Below are 16,344 nucleotides of genomic sequence, written 5' to 3' on the forward strand. Positions count from 1 at the left end.
CTTTTAGGACTCATAAATGTAGTATTTTTCCAGTAAGTCTGTAAAAATGTTCTATCATCTTTATTGAAGCTCATGCTTCTAAGTTGGTGACTTTAAAAATGTAAAGTTAGGGAGTCAGGCGGGAGCACTGCAAGTTAAGCGCAGGTGGCGCAAAGTGCAAGGACCTGGGTAAGGATCCCGGTTCAAGCCCCCGGCTCCCCAACTAAAGGGGCGTTGCTTCAAAGGTAATGAAGCAGATCTGCAGGTGTCTTTCTCTCCCCAACTCTGTCTCCCCTCCTTTCTTGATTTCTCTCTGTCCTTTCCAACAACGACAACATCATCAACAACGACAACAATAATAACAACAGTTTTTTAAAAAGGGCAACAAAGGGAATAAAACAAGTTTTAAAAAGTAAAGTAAAAAATACATTTTAATAAATAAAAAATTACACATTTGCACTTGAATACTAAAATATTCCCAAATCCAAGATGATCATATAGTTGTCTCTTGTTTTACTGGACTAGTATTTGTTTCCTTCCTCAATCAGTTGTTACTAGGATCTTAACTGCGGTGAAACATTCCACAGTAGTCAGAGTGGCAATTTTAAAAGTTTCCCATAAAATCAACATGAGTCTTTTGACTCTTAGGTAACCAAGTTGAACATTTTCATATAATAAATCAAGCAAAGCTATGAAAGGTTGGACATGCTACTGTCAATCTACAGAAAAACCAGCCGAAAAGAAAAGCTGCCAAGAAGTCATTCCTGAACAGGGAAGACAACTCTTTAAGTGAAAGAAACAAAAGTGTTTCATATTTCACCTGGGCAAATGAAGTCTTTTCAGGATAGGACCTTTCTATTAAGCTAAATGAATGAAACTTTTTAAATTTTTGATGAAATATTGCTATATTTTAATATAAATTAAAAGTCAACACTTTAACATGCATTTTAAAATGACTATGAGATTATGGGTTAGAGTGGTTTGTATACTCAGATTCTCAAAAGGTGAGGCTGACACAACTGTTTAAAAGCACTCTGGAGCACAAGCAGAATGCTTGACCACATCATGTCTGGTCTTGCAGAATGCTCACCTTTTAAAAACTACTCATTCACTACGGTGCATTTTTTCTTTTTCTTTTCCTCTTTCTTTCTTTCTTTCTTTCTTTCTTTCTTTCTTTCTTTCTTTCTTTCTTTCTATCCTTGTTTCTTTCTCTCTCCTGTTCTTCTCCTTCTCCTTGTTCATCTCCTCCTCCTCCTTCTTCTTTTTACAAGTACATGCTTAAAAGGTAGCTGTTTTGGCAAATATGTCATCTTCATATGCTCACACATGTAGCAGAGCTTGTTACCTGGCACTCTGGAGATTACTTCTTGAAAAAAGATGTTCTGCTTTCAGCAAATTTTGAGATTTATACAAGCAAAGGCTTTTAGAAGATAGGGATAGGAAAATTCATAGACAGAATAGCTTTTTCTTTCTTTCTTTCTTATTCATTTATTGCTAATTTTCTACTCATAGGGCACCCAAGCCAACTGGAAATGGTCAAGTTTTCAAAAGAGTAAGTTTGAAGAACTATTAACAGGGATACCATAGATTACAATTCAGCTGAAGAATGAATCAGTGGTCCAGGAGATTGAGCAGTGGATAAAGCACTGGACTCTCAAGCATGAGGTCCTGAGTTCAATCCCTGGCAGCACATGTACCAGAGTGATATTTGGTTCTTTCTCCCTCTCTTCCTATCCCTCTCATTGATAAATAAATAAAATATTTACCAAAAAAGAATGAATCATATCATCTTCACATAGGAAGTAAGAATGTGGATGGGCCCTTTATTTGATGAGATTGGGTAGTTTAATTAACTTATTTAACCAATTCAGAGAAACAGACTATTTTTTTTCTTTTTCTTTCTGGAAGAACTCTTAATCTATAGGAAATACTAGGCTGGGCAGTGGTACAACCATTAAGAGTGCACGGGTGGGGGTAGATAGCATAATGGTTATGCCTGAGGCTTCAAGGTCCTAGATTCAGTCACCCACACCTTCATAAACCAGAGCTGACTAGTGCTCTGGTAAAAAAAAAAAAAAAAATTGCACATTACAATGTGAAAGAACCCCAGCCCCCTACCACTTGTAAAAGAAAAGCTGCATGAGAGATGATAGCAGCACTATATGCCCCCCCTCTACTTCCCCTACCAATTTCTCTCTCCCTCTCACTCTCTCTCTCTCTATATATATATATATATCCAATAAATAAATAAAATAATAATAAAAATACAAAATCTACATTAAGTCCACAAAACTACCATTTGCTATAGTCTGTAGCACAAAAAAGTCATGGAGTTACTGTAAGCTAGATTCTGCAGAGATGATATTGGAAAGGTTTTTTTTTTTTTTCCCTCTCTTCACCACACCAACACAAAATAGGCAGCCACAGGTAAAGTAGGAGAGATGAAACTAAAATAACAAGGTTCCCTACACTAGGTTACTTGATGGCATCTCTGTTTCAAAGACAGTTGGTTTACACTTTCAGAATTATTGAAAAGGATTATGTAATTGAAAGCCATGGTACAGTTCATGATAAACTGGCCCTGGAAGGAAGGAGGGAAACAGGCATGCCAAGACCTGGAGTAGATATTGCTGCAGATATTTTCTCACTTCAGCCTTTCAACAATACACTTTCATATCATTACCTCCACCGTGGGGGGAGGGGAGAACCAACCCCTTAGAAAAGTGAGGTCACACATTTAGTAAATGTTTGGCAGAGTAAACGTTTAAACCTAGGTATTTCACTGCTCTTTTCATTTTACCTCAGCTGCTCCTGAAAATGACATATTAAATTACAAAGAAACAATGACCAGAAGCCTTGAATCCATTTGAAGTGTGTGAATTTAATAGGATATCACACCGGAAAGTTAAAACCCAGGTAATACACTTCATTGTGTACTTTTATTTTTTTTCCTAACAAATCTTTATGAGTTATTCATTGCTGGGTATGTTTTTCTTGGCAGTTGTTCATGTTGGCTCTGACCTAAATTCTTACTATAAAATTATTCAGATATGTCTACTAAAACACACACACACATACTCCCCAAGACTGTGTGTATATGTGTATATCTATGTGGATCAAGGCCAAGGAAGAAAATAAAATGGAAATAATATATAAATTGAAGGGTATATAGGGCAGTTAAAAGAACTTGGAGGGTGAGTCGGGCAGTAGCGCAGCAGGTTAAGCACATGTGGCATGAAGCACAACGACCAGCTTAAGGATCCTGGTTGGAGCCTCCAGCTCCCCACCTGCAGGGGCATCGCTTCACAGGCGGTGAAGCAGGTCTGCAGGTGTCTTTCTCTTACCCTCTCTGTCTTCCCCTCCTTTCTCCATTTCTCTCTGTCCTATCTAACAATGATGACAACAATAATAACTACAACAACAATAAAAACCAACAAGGGCAACAAAATAGAAAGTAAATAAATAATTAAAAAAAAAGAACTTGCAGGAAGAATCAATAATTTTGGCCTTTTACCTATTACCAGAATCAGTATATAAAATGGATCAGAAGAGAGTAGCATAAGTCAGGTTTAACTCCCATACAAGTACACACAACTTGGTATAATCATAGAACCTACAATATGTAATTTGCCCAATCATGGTCATGAATAATTGTGAAAGTTACTAAGAAGGTGGTTCTAGAAAGTATCAGTACTGCTAAGTTTGCAACAGGGCTGGCAAAATATTGGCTTGTCAGAAAAGTCATAACATACTTTTCCTATGTGTTTCTATGCAAAAATGCATCATGACTTTTCCAGCAACCCCATAGCACACCTGAATAGTGTGAGCCTTTGCCATGTGTGCCACTTAGTTTGGAATCTAGCCCCTACTTCTGTTGTTGAGGCGGTCTGGTGTCGGGCTGCACCGCGGAGAAGAGAGCGGACGTCCAGAGCAAAGGGGTACACAGATCTTTATTATAGGATGGGGGGGAGGTTTGGTTCAGACCACGTGGAGCCAGCCAGCAATGGCCGACCACGGGGGGAGAGCAGGGAGCGAGACCTCAGAGAGGGAGAGCCGAGAGCCCAGAGAGAGGGAGAGCTGAGAGCCCAGAGAGAGCGAGAGCCCAGAGAGAGCCGAGAGCCCAGAGAGAGAGAGGGGAGGGGTGAGGGGGCTTTTTATTGGGCGACAACCAGGGGTGACGTGTAGGGCCAGGATTGGTTGAAAGGGGGCACTCTAGGATTTAGCGGAGCATAGAAAAACCTGGGGGCGGAGACTGCATCAGAATAAGTCCTCAGCAACATCTCCTCCTATCCCTTTATATCTAAATGGACACAGTAAAGAAAAATGGAGCATGCTTAAATGTTTTAGAGGAATGCCATGCTCGGGTGGGAAGATGTAGGACTTTCTGTGGAGGAGGGAAGGCTTAAATGGCTGCCAACCTTGTGAGATTTATGCGTCCTCCTGTGCTCAACCCCTCTTTAGAGAGAGAGACTTACCTGGAGAGACTCATCTCATAGGTTTAAGCGCAGCCTGCTCAACCATCTCTTCACAATATCTCTACATCTTTTCTATCTTTCTACCTAGTAATAGCATAAGATGTACAAAGTCTATAAAAGACTATCATGGGGCAGAAACCTTTTGGGCATAAGCCTAAATGACATAACAAAATAGGAAGAGATAAGTAGGGGAGAAGTAAAAGCCAGTGTGGTGTGAAGGGAAGGATTGGTGTGTAAAGGAGCATTCCCTGTTTGGGTGGGGAAAGGGGCAAGGGTACATAATGAGGGGGAGGCGGGAGGCATGACCCACCAAACAGAGGGGCTATTTGGCATTGTATAGTCCTCAAGGCAACAGTCTGTAAAGTCTATGAATTACTCAGGATCAGTCTATGAAAAACCAGCAACGTGAAGGGAAGGAAGCTGCTGTAAAATTGTCTAAAGTGTCCAAAGGGTATACCAGCAAGTCCGATAGAAGTCTCAGTCCAAAGTAGGCGACTAGGGGGAGAAATGGCAGGGGATGAAATGCTGCATGAGGAAGGTCAGCCTCTGGAATTCTGCTTTTCTGTAGATTGTGCTGGAACCGCCAAAACTTTTCTCTCGGGATCCCATTCCCTCTGCTCCTACAATCTTTACTGATGGCGGAAAAAGGGGAGCTGCTGCCCTTATATATTACCCAGACAAACAATCTCCTAAACCTCTCTTTACTGAGCTTCCTGATAATTCCCCTCAGTACAAAGAACTTTATGCTGTTTTTCTTGCACTAAAAGCTGTACCAGAATCCTTCAACCTTTTTTCTGACTGTGTATACTGTTAACTTACTTCCATGGCTTGCTCGTTCGTATGTGAAAATTGATGACAACCCACTTTCCCCTCTCTTGATTCAAATCGCCTCTATGCTCTGTTCTCGAACCCAACCACTGTATATTCAACACCTTCGCTCCCACAGCCCTCTTCCTGGTTCCCTGTCCGAAGGGAATGCCGCAGTTGACCGCCTTGCCTCCACAGGAACTTTCCCAGTCTCTGTCTCTGATCCTGCTAATTTTCACACTCTAACCCATGTTAATTTTAAAGGCCTTCAAGCTCGATTCCCTGATGTTCCTGTATCACAGTTAAAACATATCCTCGCTACATGCTCTTCTTGTGCAAGTCTCATAAAGACACCTGCTATCCAGACCCTTGGGGTTAATCCCCGAGGTTTAAAAGCTAATGCTATTTGGCAAATTGATGTCACCCACATACCAAACTTTGGCAAACAAAAATATGTGTTTGTCTCAATTGATACCTTTTCTAAATTTATGTGGGCTACAGCTCAGACAGGAGAAAGTGCTAAAAAGCTTGTAAGCCATATGCTCTCTTGTTTTGCCGTTATGGGGGTCCCATTATTTTTAAAAACAGACAATTCACCTATGTTTACAAGTAAACAATTTAAAGATTTTTGTTCCCTCTGGAATATTACTCATACCACGGGCATTCCCTACAATCCACAGGGACAAGGCATTGTCGAGAGGGCCCATCAAACTCTGAAGGCTCAACTAAATAAAGATAAAGGAGGAACATATCCCCCAAATATCCAGCTAGCAAAAGCCTTAACTACGTTAAATCTTTTTAATATTTACAATAACTCAGCCTTACCCCCTATTATTCTTCACTGGCAAACACCATCTACCCTCCCATCTATTAAGGTCAAATGGAGAGACCCACTCGATAAAGTTTGGAAAGGGCCTGACCCATTATTGACCATGGGAAGGGGTTTCGCATGCATTTTCCCTCAAAATTTCTCTAAACCTGTCTGGGTTCCTGCCCGCCATGTCCGACAATACCCGCAGGATGGCGCTGTTATTCCTGAAGAACAAGAAATAACACAAGAGGACCAGATGCAGGATACATCCCAGGATCCATAATATGGCATGGCAGAACCTACAAAAGTTGGCTCACAGAGCCCTCTCTCCTACCCCTTCCCTGAATGTCTTATGTTATGAATGGCCAGTTGTGTTTTGTGAGTGAGTGTGCTGAATGACCAAAAATTTTTTGTATGACCCATCTGCTCAGAAGTACTCTAAATGTTAAAACCATTGTTACTAACATGCATTAACTCTCTAAGTAACCTGAGTCTGCTTATAGTCCAAAGTCAATTATAGTAAACCTCTAACTTGTCACAAGTTTTATTGTTTATCACAAGTAAGTGATTACAGCTATCAAGCCTTCATATGAGGAATCATCTGTTCATACGGTAAGGTATTAAACTGTAAGAAGTTCCTCCATATCCAACCTATGTGAATTAGCAACATTCACATATTCTTGTAAACTTAACTGGTGTATCTTGTCTTGCCACCATAGGCCTGCCTTTGTCAGCCAACAATTTAAAGATGTTTCTCTTTATAACATCACCCATGCCACGGACATCCTTTACTACCCCCAAAGACAAATGGCTGTTCCCCTGGACATCACATTCACTGACTGCTTCCCTTAGACTTGAGATATGCTCCTACCTCTTCATATCAATGGATACATTCCCCCTTCCTTACCTGTATACCCTTAGTTGTGGGACCCTAGCTTGTTTTACTTCTTCTGCTCACAATAGGTCCTATAATTCTTTTTTTTCAACATTTTAAATTTATTTATTAATGAGAAAGAGAGAAAGAACCAGACTCACTCTGGTACATGTGCTGCCAGGGATCGAACTCAGGACCTCATGCTTAAGAGTCCAAGGCTTTAGTCACTGCATCACCTCCCGGACCACAGTCCTATAATTCTTAACAAGCTCATGGCCTTTTGCAGCAACAGATTGATGCCATAAAGATGCAACCTATACAAAGTCACTATCATAGGCTGGACATGGCAGAATATTGAGTTGCTGTGGAGGATTTGCCCCCCTCCATCAGAACGTCCACCATGTAGAGGGCTGGCTAGCCAATGACGGGTAAGAGGAAACTAGCGCTATCCAGTCAACCTAAGACAGGGCATCTGGTACTACTGGGCAAAAATGACCAGGTGTTCCAATGACGGGTAAGACGGAAGGTTGATCCCCAACCTAAGACAGGCACAGTCCACCCTGCCACAAAACAAAGTCCGCCAAACATCAAAACATGATATAAGACAGGGGGACATGTGGGGAGCCACATGTGCCCTCAAGGTTGCTATTGGCATGGCCATAGAGTTTATGTTAAAAGATAGTTCCTGGGAATCGGGTGGTGGCGCAGCGGGTTTAGCAAGAACTGGCTTGAGGATGCCAGTTTGAGCCCCCGGCTCCTCACCTGCAGGGGAATCACTTCACAGGCGGTGAAGCAGGTCTACAGGTATCTTTATCTCCCTCTGTCTTTCCCTCCTCTCTCCATTTCTCTCTGTTCTATCCAACAACCACAATATCAGCAATAACAACAATATAATTACAACAAGAACAACTAGGGCAACAAAAGGCAAGATACAAGATAAAAAAAAAAAAGGGATAAGATAGTTCCCGCTTCCCTACACCTTAGAGTCTTTGTTAAAAGATAAGGTCTTTTTCCCCATGAATCACCCAGGACCTTCCAGATAAACGGCTGACTACCATGACAAATAATATAAAATATAATCATAAATGAATAGGAAAGATACATCCCCCAATACTCAGTTGGTCAAGGTACCAAACCTCTTCTTCTATAAAGCATTCAAATCAGATGCCCTGCTAAGCACGAGAAGCAGATTGTTTGTGTTTCTTTCACAGGAATCCCGGAAAAACCATCTGAACCCCTGCACACCCTGACGTCACTCACTAGATGGCACGACTGCCGTGGCACACCCCCCGAAACCCTAGATGTCACTCAACGCGATCTGAAGAATCTGATTCGCAGACTCCAAGGACAGAACCTTTTTACTGCCTGTCTGCCTTTCCTGCTTTTGCTTTGACCTGTCACGTTTTGGCGGTTCCAGCTCACAATCTACAGAAAAGCAGAATTCCAGAGGCTGACCTTCCTCATGCAGCATTTCATCCCCTGCCATTTCTCCCCCTAGTCGCCTACTTTGGACTGAGACTTCTATCGGACTTGCTGGTATACCCTTTGGACACTTTAGACAATTTTACAGCAGCTTCCTTCCCTTCACGTTGCTGGTTTTTCATAGACTGATCCTGAGTAATTCATAGACTTTACAGACTGTTGCCTTGAGGACTATACAATGCCAAATAGCCCCTCTGTTTGGTGGGTCATGCCTCCCGCCTCCCCCTCATTATGTACCCTTGCCCCTTTCCCCACCCAAACAGGGAATGCTCCTTTACACACCAATCCTTCCCTTCACACCACACTGGCTTTTACTTCTCCCCTACTTATCTCTTCCTATTTTGTTATGTCATTTAGGCTTATGCCCAAAAGGTTTCTGCCCCATGATAGTCTTTTATAGACTTTGTACATCTTATGCTATTACTAGGTAGAAAGATAGAAAAGATGTAGAGATATTGTGAAGAGATGGTTGAGCAGGCTGCGCTTAAACCTATGAGATGAGTCTCTCCAGGTAAGTCTCTCTCTCTAAAGAGGGGTTGAGCACAGGAGGACGCATAAATCTCACAAGGTTGGCAGCCATTTAAGCCTTCCCTCCTCCACAGAAAGTCCTACATCTTCCCACCCGAGCATGGCATTCCTCTAAAACATTTAAGCATGCTCCATTTTTCTTTACTGTGTCCATTTAGATATAAAGGGATAGGAGGAGATGTTGCTGAGGACTTATTCTGATGCAGTCTCCGCCCCCAGGTTTTTCTATGCTCCGCTAAATCCTAGAGTGCCCCCTTTCAACCAATCCTGGCTCCGCCCCCAGGTTTTTCTATGCCCCGCTAAATCCTAGAGTGCCCCCTTTCAACTAATCCTGGCCCTACACGTCACCCCTGGTTGTCGCCCAATAAAAAGCCCCCTCACCCCTCCCCTCTCTCTCTCTCTGGGCTCTCGGCTCTCCCTCTCTGAGGTTTCGCTCCCTGCTCTCCCCCGTGGTCGGCCAATGCTGGCTGGCTCCACGTGGTCTGAACCAAACCTCCCCCCCATCCTATAATAAAGATCTGTGTACCCCTTTGCTCTGGACGTCCGCTCTCTTCTCCGCGGTGCAGCCCGACACCAGACCGCCTCAACAACATACTTCATTAAAGGAAGCTTTGGTGATGTGGTCTCTTTCATTCTATGTCCTCAGGGTCTCTATCATAAAAATAGAAAACCTCTCTCTATTCCCCATCCTCCTCTCTCTCTCCCTCCCTCTCTCTCTCTCTCTCTCTCTCTCTCTATATATATATATATGTATATATATATATATCTTAATATGTATATTAAAATAGTGTTTCGTCTAAATCAGAAGCAATTTAGAAGATATTTGGCAATGTCTGAAGATATTTTTAGTTGACACAACTAAATTTTTAGCACCAAGAATGGTGCTAAACATTGTACTATACACAGGATAGTTTCCCACAATAAATTATATGACTAAATGCCAACAGTGCCAAGGCTAAGACACCCTAATTTGTAGTTACACTATTACTTAATGAACAGGATATTCTAGCTGCCTCTCCAGTCTCAATCTCATTGGTAAAATGGTTATGATTAAGTATTTGCCTCACTGGGTTTTTATGAAGATTAAGTGAATCTTACTACATGAAGCATTCAGAACAGTGTTGTATGTTGAACACAGTAAGAGTTCAGCAAATGTTATTATTGTTTTGGTATCATCATCATCATCCAACTTCATCATTGTGCAGAACTACTGCCTAAAACACGGCCCTTATAGGTTCCTATGGTCAAATAAACGTGGAAAATGATAGATTAACATCAAATAAGTTTCTATGTTGTAGAACTCACAGAATATCTAGTAAACAAAAATAAATGGCACATCGTATTTTCACAAATAACCAAATAAAATTCTTTGCAGAATCCTGCAGGTTCAGAACATACTTTAGAGCATTCTTTAGAAAAAGGTTAGTATGCTGACAGGGTAGGGGATGAAAAATCTACTTACAATATTCAAATTCAGTTCCTGAATCTCCTACTTACGTTTCATGGAGACTGGGTAAGTTCCCTAACCTAAGGCTGTTGTGATGATTAACCCGAAAAAGAATTTGGGCCTTTTCAGCACTAAAAGGTTTGTTTCTGCATACTGAACATCATTAACGAACTTCACAATTGTGTATTATTAAATACTAAGGACATTATGGTCAAGCAAAATGTTGATTACCAATTGGATGCTTGAACATGGAAATATATTATTTCACATACAAACTCACACACATTCTTGGAATTCCTAGCACTCAAGTTTAGGAACTCCAAAATTTAGGTGTCCTAATAATGGCTCAAATACTTTGAGACCAAAAACAAAACAAACTAATTGAATTGCTTGATTTTCTTTTTCTCATTACAAAGAAATAGAGAAAAAAAGTCTTTTGTAGGTAGGCAATGAAACACTCAGTTAAGCACTCACATAGCCACACACAAGGCTTCCATTTTAAGCCTTTGTCCTTGCCTGCAGGGAAGAAGCTTCATGAGAGGTGAAACAGTGCTGCAGATGTTTCCTTTTCTACCTCTTCCTTCCCTCTCAATTTCTCTCTGTCCTAATAAAAGAAAAAGAGAAAGAAAAAAAAAGGAAGAAATGGCCAGTGGGAGCAATGAATCTCCTGATTCTGTCACTGAGGTTTAGTGATAAGCCCAAAGCAGTAAACGCCTCTCTGTTACAGTGAAAATATCCAAGTATACTTAAAAAAAATACTTTTGCAGTGGCAGAGGTAGGTAGCATAATGGTGCTGCAAAGAGACTCTCATGCCTGAGGCTCCAATGTCCCAGGTTCAATCCCTGTACCACCATAAGCCAAAGCTGAGCAGTGCTGTGGTAACCAACAAACAAAAAACCAAATGTTTGCATACATAAATTCTTTTGATTCTCACAAGACTGTTATAAGGAAGAATTAGATTAACAATAACCTAACTTAAATGAAGAAAGTGAGGCTGAGAGCTTTCTGAAGATCTAAGTCATATGGCTGTTAAGTATTGAATGGGGACTTTGGATTTTAAGGACCATACATAACTCCTGTGTGAGCTCTATAAGTTGAGGTGAGAGAAGACAAAAGTGGCAGCTATCTCTATTTCATCCTACTTAACCATATTACTCCTTACATTGAGCAGGCCCTGCTAAGTGATATGAAATATTTGTTAATTTCCTCACTGTTCACTCTCACATATGACCGTGTATAAACTATTGTCATTTTCTAGAATGTGACAGATTCTAGCAACTTTATCAGGTCCCTTAGACTCAAATAGAATTCATTCAACAATTACTATTACTTCTAGCAGTTTCTTTGGTGTTTGCCATATCCTTATTTTATTAGTTATTTGATTCTAACATTTTTAAAAACATTTAATTGCAATTTTTCTATTTGGGGTTTCCTTTAAATTTGAGAGTAATTTTTTAATATGTACTATTTCTCATTGCCATTTGAGACATAAAAAAAGAAAATAGTTGCTTATTTTAAAATGACTTTAGGAGGCCAGGCAGTGGCTCACTCAGTTAAGTGCAGAAATCACTATGCACAAGGATCTGGGTTTGAGCCCCTGTTCAGCACCTGCAGCGGAAACACTTCATGAGCAGTGAAGCATGTCTGCAGGTGTATTTCTGTCTCTTTTCCTCTTTATCTCCCCTCCCCTCAAAACTTCTGTCTTATGAAAGAAAAATACAATAGGAAAAAAAAAGGCCACCAGGAGTTTTGTGGGTTCATAGTGCTGGCACCAAGTCCTAGTAGTAACCCTGGTGGCAATAAAAAAATTAAATTAAATCAATTTAGAATGCCCTATAGTCAATTTTTTTTCAAAATGTCTGTATTTGGAGGTATTTCTAATCTTTTATATCATCTTCTTTATCTTCCCTTCTTCATATACATACAATGGTTACTTTTCTAGAATGTAATAATTCTGCTCCAATGGGCCTCAAAGAGGAACGCTGATTAAAAAACAGAACCCTGGAGATCCAAAAGGCTAACAAACATATGAAAAACTGCTGTAGGTCACTGATTGTCAGAGAAATACAAATTAAGACAACACTGAGATACCACCTCACTCCTGTAAGAATGGCATACATCAAAAAGGACAGCAGCAACAAATGCTGGAGAGGATGTGGGGACAGAGGAACCCTTTTACATTGCTGGTGGGAATGTAAATTGGTACAGCCTCTGTGGAGAGTAGGCTGGAGAACTCTCAGAAGGATAGACATGGACCTTCCATATGATCCAGTAATTCCTCTCCTGGGGTTATACCCCAAGGACTCCATAACACCCAGCCAACAAGAGGTGTGTACTCCTATGTTCATAGCAGCACAATTCATAATAGCTAAAACCTGGAAGCAACCCAGGTGCCCAACAACAGATGAGTGGCTGAGAAAGCTGTGGTATATATACACAATGGAATACTACGCAGCTATCAAGAACAATGAACACACCTTCTCTGACCCATCTTGGGCAGAGCTAGAAGGAATTATGTTAAGTGAGCTAAGTCAGAAAGATAAAAATGAGTATGGGATGATCCCACTCATCAACAGAAGTTGAGAAAGGGAAACTAAAAGCAGGATCTGACTAAATTGAAAGTAGGGCACCAAAGTAAAAACCCTGTGGTGAGGGGTAGACATGCAGCTTCCTGGGCCGGTGGGGGTGGGGGTGGGTGGGTGGGATGGGTCAGTCTTTTGGTGGTGGGAATGGTGTTTATGTACACTCCTAGTAAAATGTAGTCATATAAATCACTAGTTAATTAATATGAGGGGGGAAAATTAATTGTATGTCTTGAAGTTTTTAAAACACAGACTGAGTCTTTTTAATATATAGGCTGTGTAATTGATATGCAGACTCTCTCAAAAGCCTAGACCAAGTAGATCAGAAGCAACCAATGGCACAGCTACATTCAAGATACTGGGTACTATACAGCAAACCCTAACAAAAGGACTTTTCAAAGTTGACCCAATTACCAAGTAATGTGATGATAACATTAACTATCCATTGTCTTTTTGAACCCTAGGACAGCAGGAACCTCACATCTCCACTATAGAGCCTATATTTCCCCCAGTCCTGGAAACTTAGGATAGGGCCCACTTTCCCGCATGCCTCTCCCAATTTATATCAAATAATATCGCATCTGCCGATCACAACCTAATCAACTCAACGATTGCCACCTCAACATGCTTCACCTCAGACTGTGTCCAGAGACTTCAGGTGTGGAATGACAACCCTTCAGCTTCATTACTCGGGTGAGACCTTTCCTTTCCTTCTAATTCCATCCCAGGTGGTTCACTTTCTTTTTTTTTTTAATTTTTTTTATTTAAGAAAGGATTAATTAACAAAACCATAGGGTAGGAGGGGTACAACTCCACACAATTCCCACCACCCAATCTCCATATCCCACCCCCTCCCCTGATAGCTTGCCCATTCTCTATCCCCTCTGGGAGCATGGACCCAGGGTCATTGTGGGTTGCAGAAGGTAGAAGGTCTGGCTTCTGTAATTGCTTCCTCGCTGAACATGGGCGTTGACTGGTCGGTCCATACTCCCAGTCTGCCTCTCTCTTTCCCTAGCAGGGTGTGTCTCTGGGGAAGCTGAGCTCCAGGACACATTGGTGGGGTCTTCAATCCAGGGAAGCCTGGCTAGCATCCTGATGGCTTTGTATGTTAACTCTCTTTTCTGACTGGTTCTTCACTCTTCCCAACTTCAACCGGCTTTCTTTATACACATGCCAAGGGCCAGGTGTGATAATTAGGAAAAAGGAATGATCACTTTTTAACCTTCACAACTAACAGAGGAAGATATAATTATTCCCATTTCTCAAAGGAAGAAACCGAGCAAGGTTCAAGTTGCAGTTACTTGTCTAAAGTAAAAGTTAGTGTAAAAGTAAAAGTTAGTGGTAAACTAGCCACACTAGCTATCATCATACCTCATTCACAAGCAACTTTTAGAACACTCGTAGGCAGAAACAAAGTTATTTTTATTCATTCCCCCTTTTTTGTAAAGAAATATTCATTGAATACTTATAATGTATTAGATATTCCCGAGGTTATAACTATATTCCAATTCTAGTACTATGGTTCCAAAAAGTGAAAAAGTCAACATGATTTTCTGGAATGCTATTCAGAGAAAATTTACAATCAATCTGAAGTAATTGGCTTTCTACTTTAAAGGCATTACCTATTTTTTCTGGTCACAAATATTACCTGCTGAATTTATCATTATGTGAACTTGACTGTGAAAGTCTTTGAATTAGTTCTAAAAAAAAAAAATCGAAAAAAATTTACATTCAAATGTTATACAAAGTACTCCCAAGCATTTTTTTAAGTTACATATATATCCAACTTAATTACTGTGAAGGATAGTAAAGAAATAAAAATCAGAGACTTAGGCAGGGATGGGCAAAGACTTTGACTTGAATCCCAGAGTCATACCATTTTATCAGCTGTTAGATTCTTTTAAACTTGTAGGTCAGTTTCCTTATTTCTAAAACAGGAACAATCATAGTGTCTCGATTGTAGAATTGCTGTGTAGATTACTGAGGCAATACAGATAAATCAGATGGAACAAAGCACAGCACACAGAAAAAAACAAACAAACAAAAAAACAAACAAACAGAGAACTTAATAGTCCCTATTACCATGCTGGCAAATTAGAAGAGTTGAACACATTTCATTCAAACATTATACCTTTGGGGAAAAAAAGGTCTAAATGAGGTAATACTCTACAAGTTTTGGAAATCAGTTTTGTATTAATTCTATTGGACTTGCTCTGAAATAAAGTCTTCAAAATCCAGCTTTAAGCATATATCCAAAGGATATGCAAACAATGACTCGAGGGGACATATGTATCACAATGTTCATAGCTGCATTATTCACAATAGCAAAGTGGAAACAACCTAAATGCTCACCAACAGATGACTGGATACAGAAGTTATGGAATGCATACTTCATGGAATACTATTCTGCAATCAAAAACATGTGACATTTCATCTTGGGGACAAAATGGATGGAACTGAAGATGACTGTGCTTAGTGAAGTAAGAAATGAAAGACAGTTGCCTGATGGTAGAATCTTGTAATCCACTATTAATCACAAAATAAAAAATGAAAAAACTTGATAAAAATAAGTGATATTATTTCATTTATATTTTAATATTCTCAGTATAAAATGTTTGGGGGCTAACTGACATAGTTTTCTAACAGATTAAAAAAATTACCACACAAAAAGCTTTCCCCTCCACAGATGGGGCATGGGTGCTTGAACCTGGGTCCTTGCTCATTTTAACATCTACGTTTAGCCAGGTGCACTACCACTTGGTTCTTCTTTCTCACTTTATCTGGAAATAAAGAAAAAAAAGAGCCCAGTTGGCACTGGGTACCCAGGACACAATGATTAGGAGGAACTTGGGTTGGTGGAGTGGTAGGCAGATACCTACCACTGGGAGGTAAGCAATTATATGCATGTGTGTATATATAGTCCAGTTGGTTTTTAAAAAATTCTTATTTCTTATTATTACCTTGCCATATATTTTTCATTTGCCTGTGAAAGTAATTTTTTGAGATATATCCAATCTATGTCCCTCTGATATACTGAATAAACAGTGATTTATATGATTTCATTTAATAGGAGTATAGTTTAATACTGTTCCCATCACCAAAGATCTGTGTTCTTACCCTCAGACACCTGTGGTAGACTTGAGAATATCCACCCTCCCCCCCAGAGTCTTTTACTTTGGTGTAATACTCCAAAACAAGTCCAAGTTCTGCTTTGTGTTTCCCTTTCTGTTCTCATTTCTCAACTTCTATGAGTGGGATCATCCCGTAATTCATCTTTTTCATGAAAGTAATTTTAATACTTCACATTAAGAAACCACAAATCAATATAAATAAATATCTCTTGGATAATTTACTTTGAC

General features: G+C 40.2%; 1 protein-coding gene and 1 long non-coding RNA gene across 5 annotated transcripts in view; both read right to left on the reverse strand.

Annotated features, from left to right (window-relative positions):
- The window catches only part of IFNE (interferon epsilon), a 66,897-nt gene that overhangs the window by 44,880 nt on the left and 5,673 nt on the right, over positions 1 to 16,344 (reverse strand). The window contains exon 2 of one of the 4 annotated variants that reach the window (XM_060199639.1): positions 15,562 to 15,765. The exons of the other annotated variants lie outside the window; for them this stretch is intronic. Within the exon in view, the coding sequence (XP_060055622.1) occupies positions 15,710 to 15,765 (56 nt within the window). The 3' untranslated portion in view covers positions 15,562 to 15,709. Of the gene's footprint in view, positions 1 to 15,561; positions 15,766 to 16,344 lie in introns of those variants that run through there. 4 annotated transcript variants of the gene reach the window in all.
- Positions 1,442 to 9,658, reverse strand: LOC132540747 (uncharacterized). The gene is made up of 2 exons (XR_009551894.1): positions 9,548 to 9,658; positions 1,442 to 3,844 (listed from the first exon to the last, which is right to left on the reverse strand). It is a non-coding gene; the product is annotated as an uncharacterized LOC132540747 (long non-coding RNA).

Source organism: Erinaceus europaeus, chromosome 10 (assembly GCF_950295315.1).
Source record: "Erinaceus europaeus chromosome 10, mEriEur2.1, whole genome shotgun sequence".
Classification (NCBI taxonomy): domain Eukaryota; kingdom Metazoa; phylum Chordata; class Mammalia; order Eulipotyphla; family Erinaceidae; genus Erinaceus; species Erinaceus europaeus.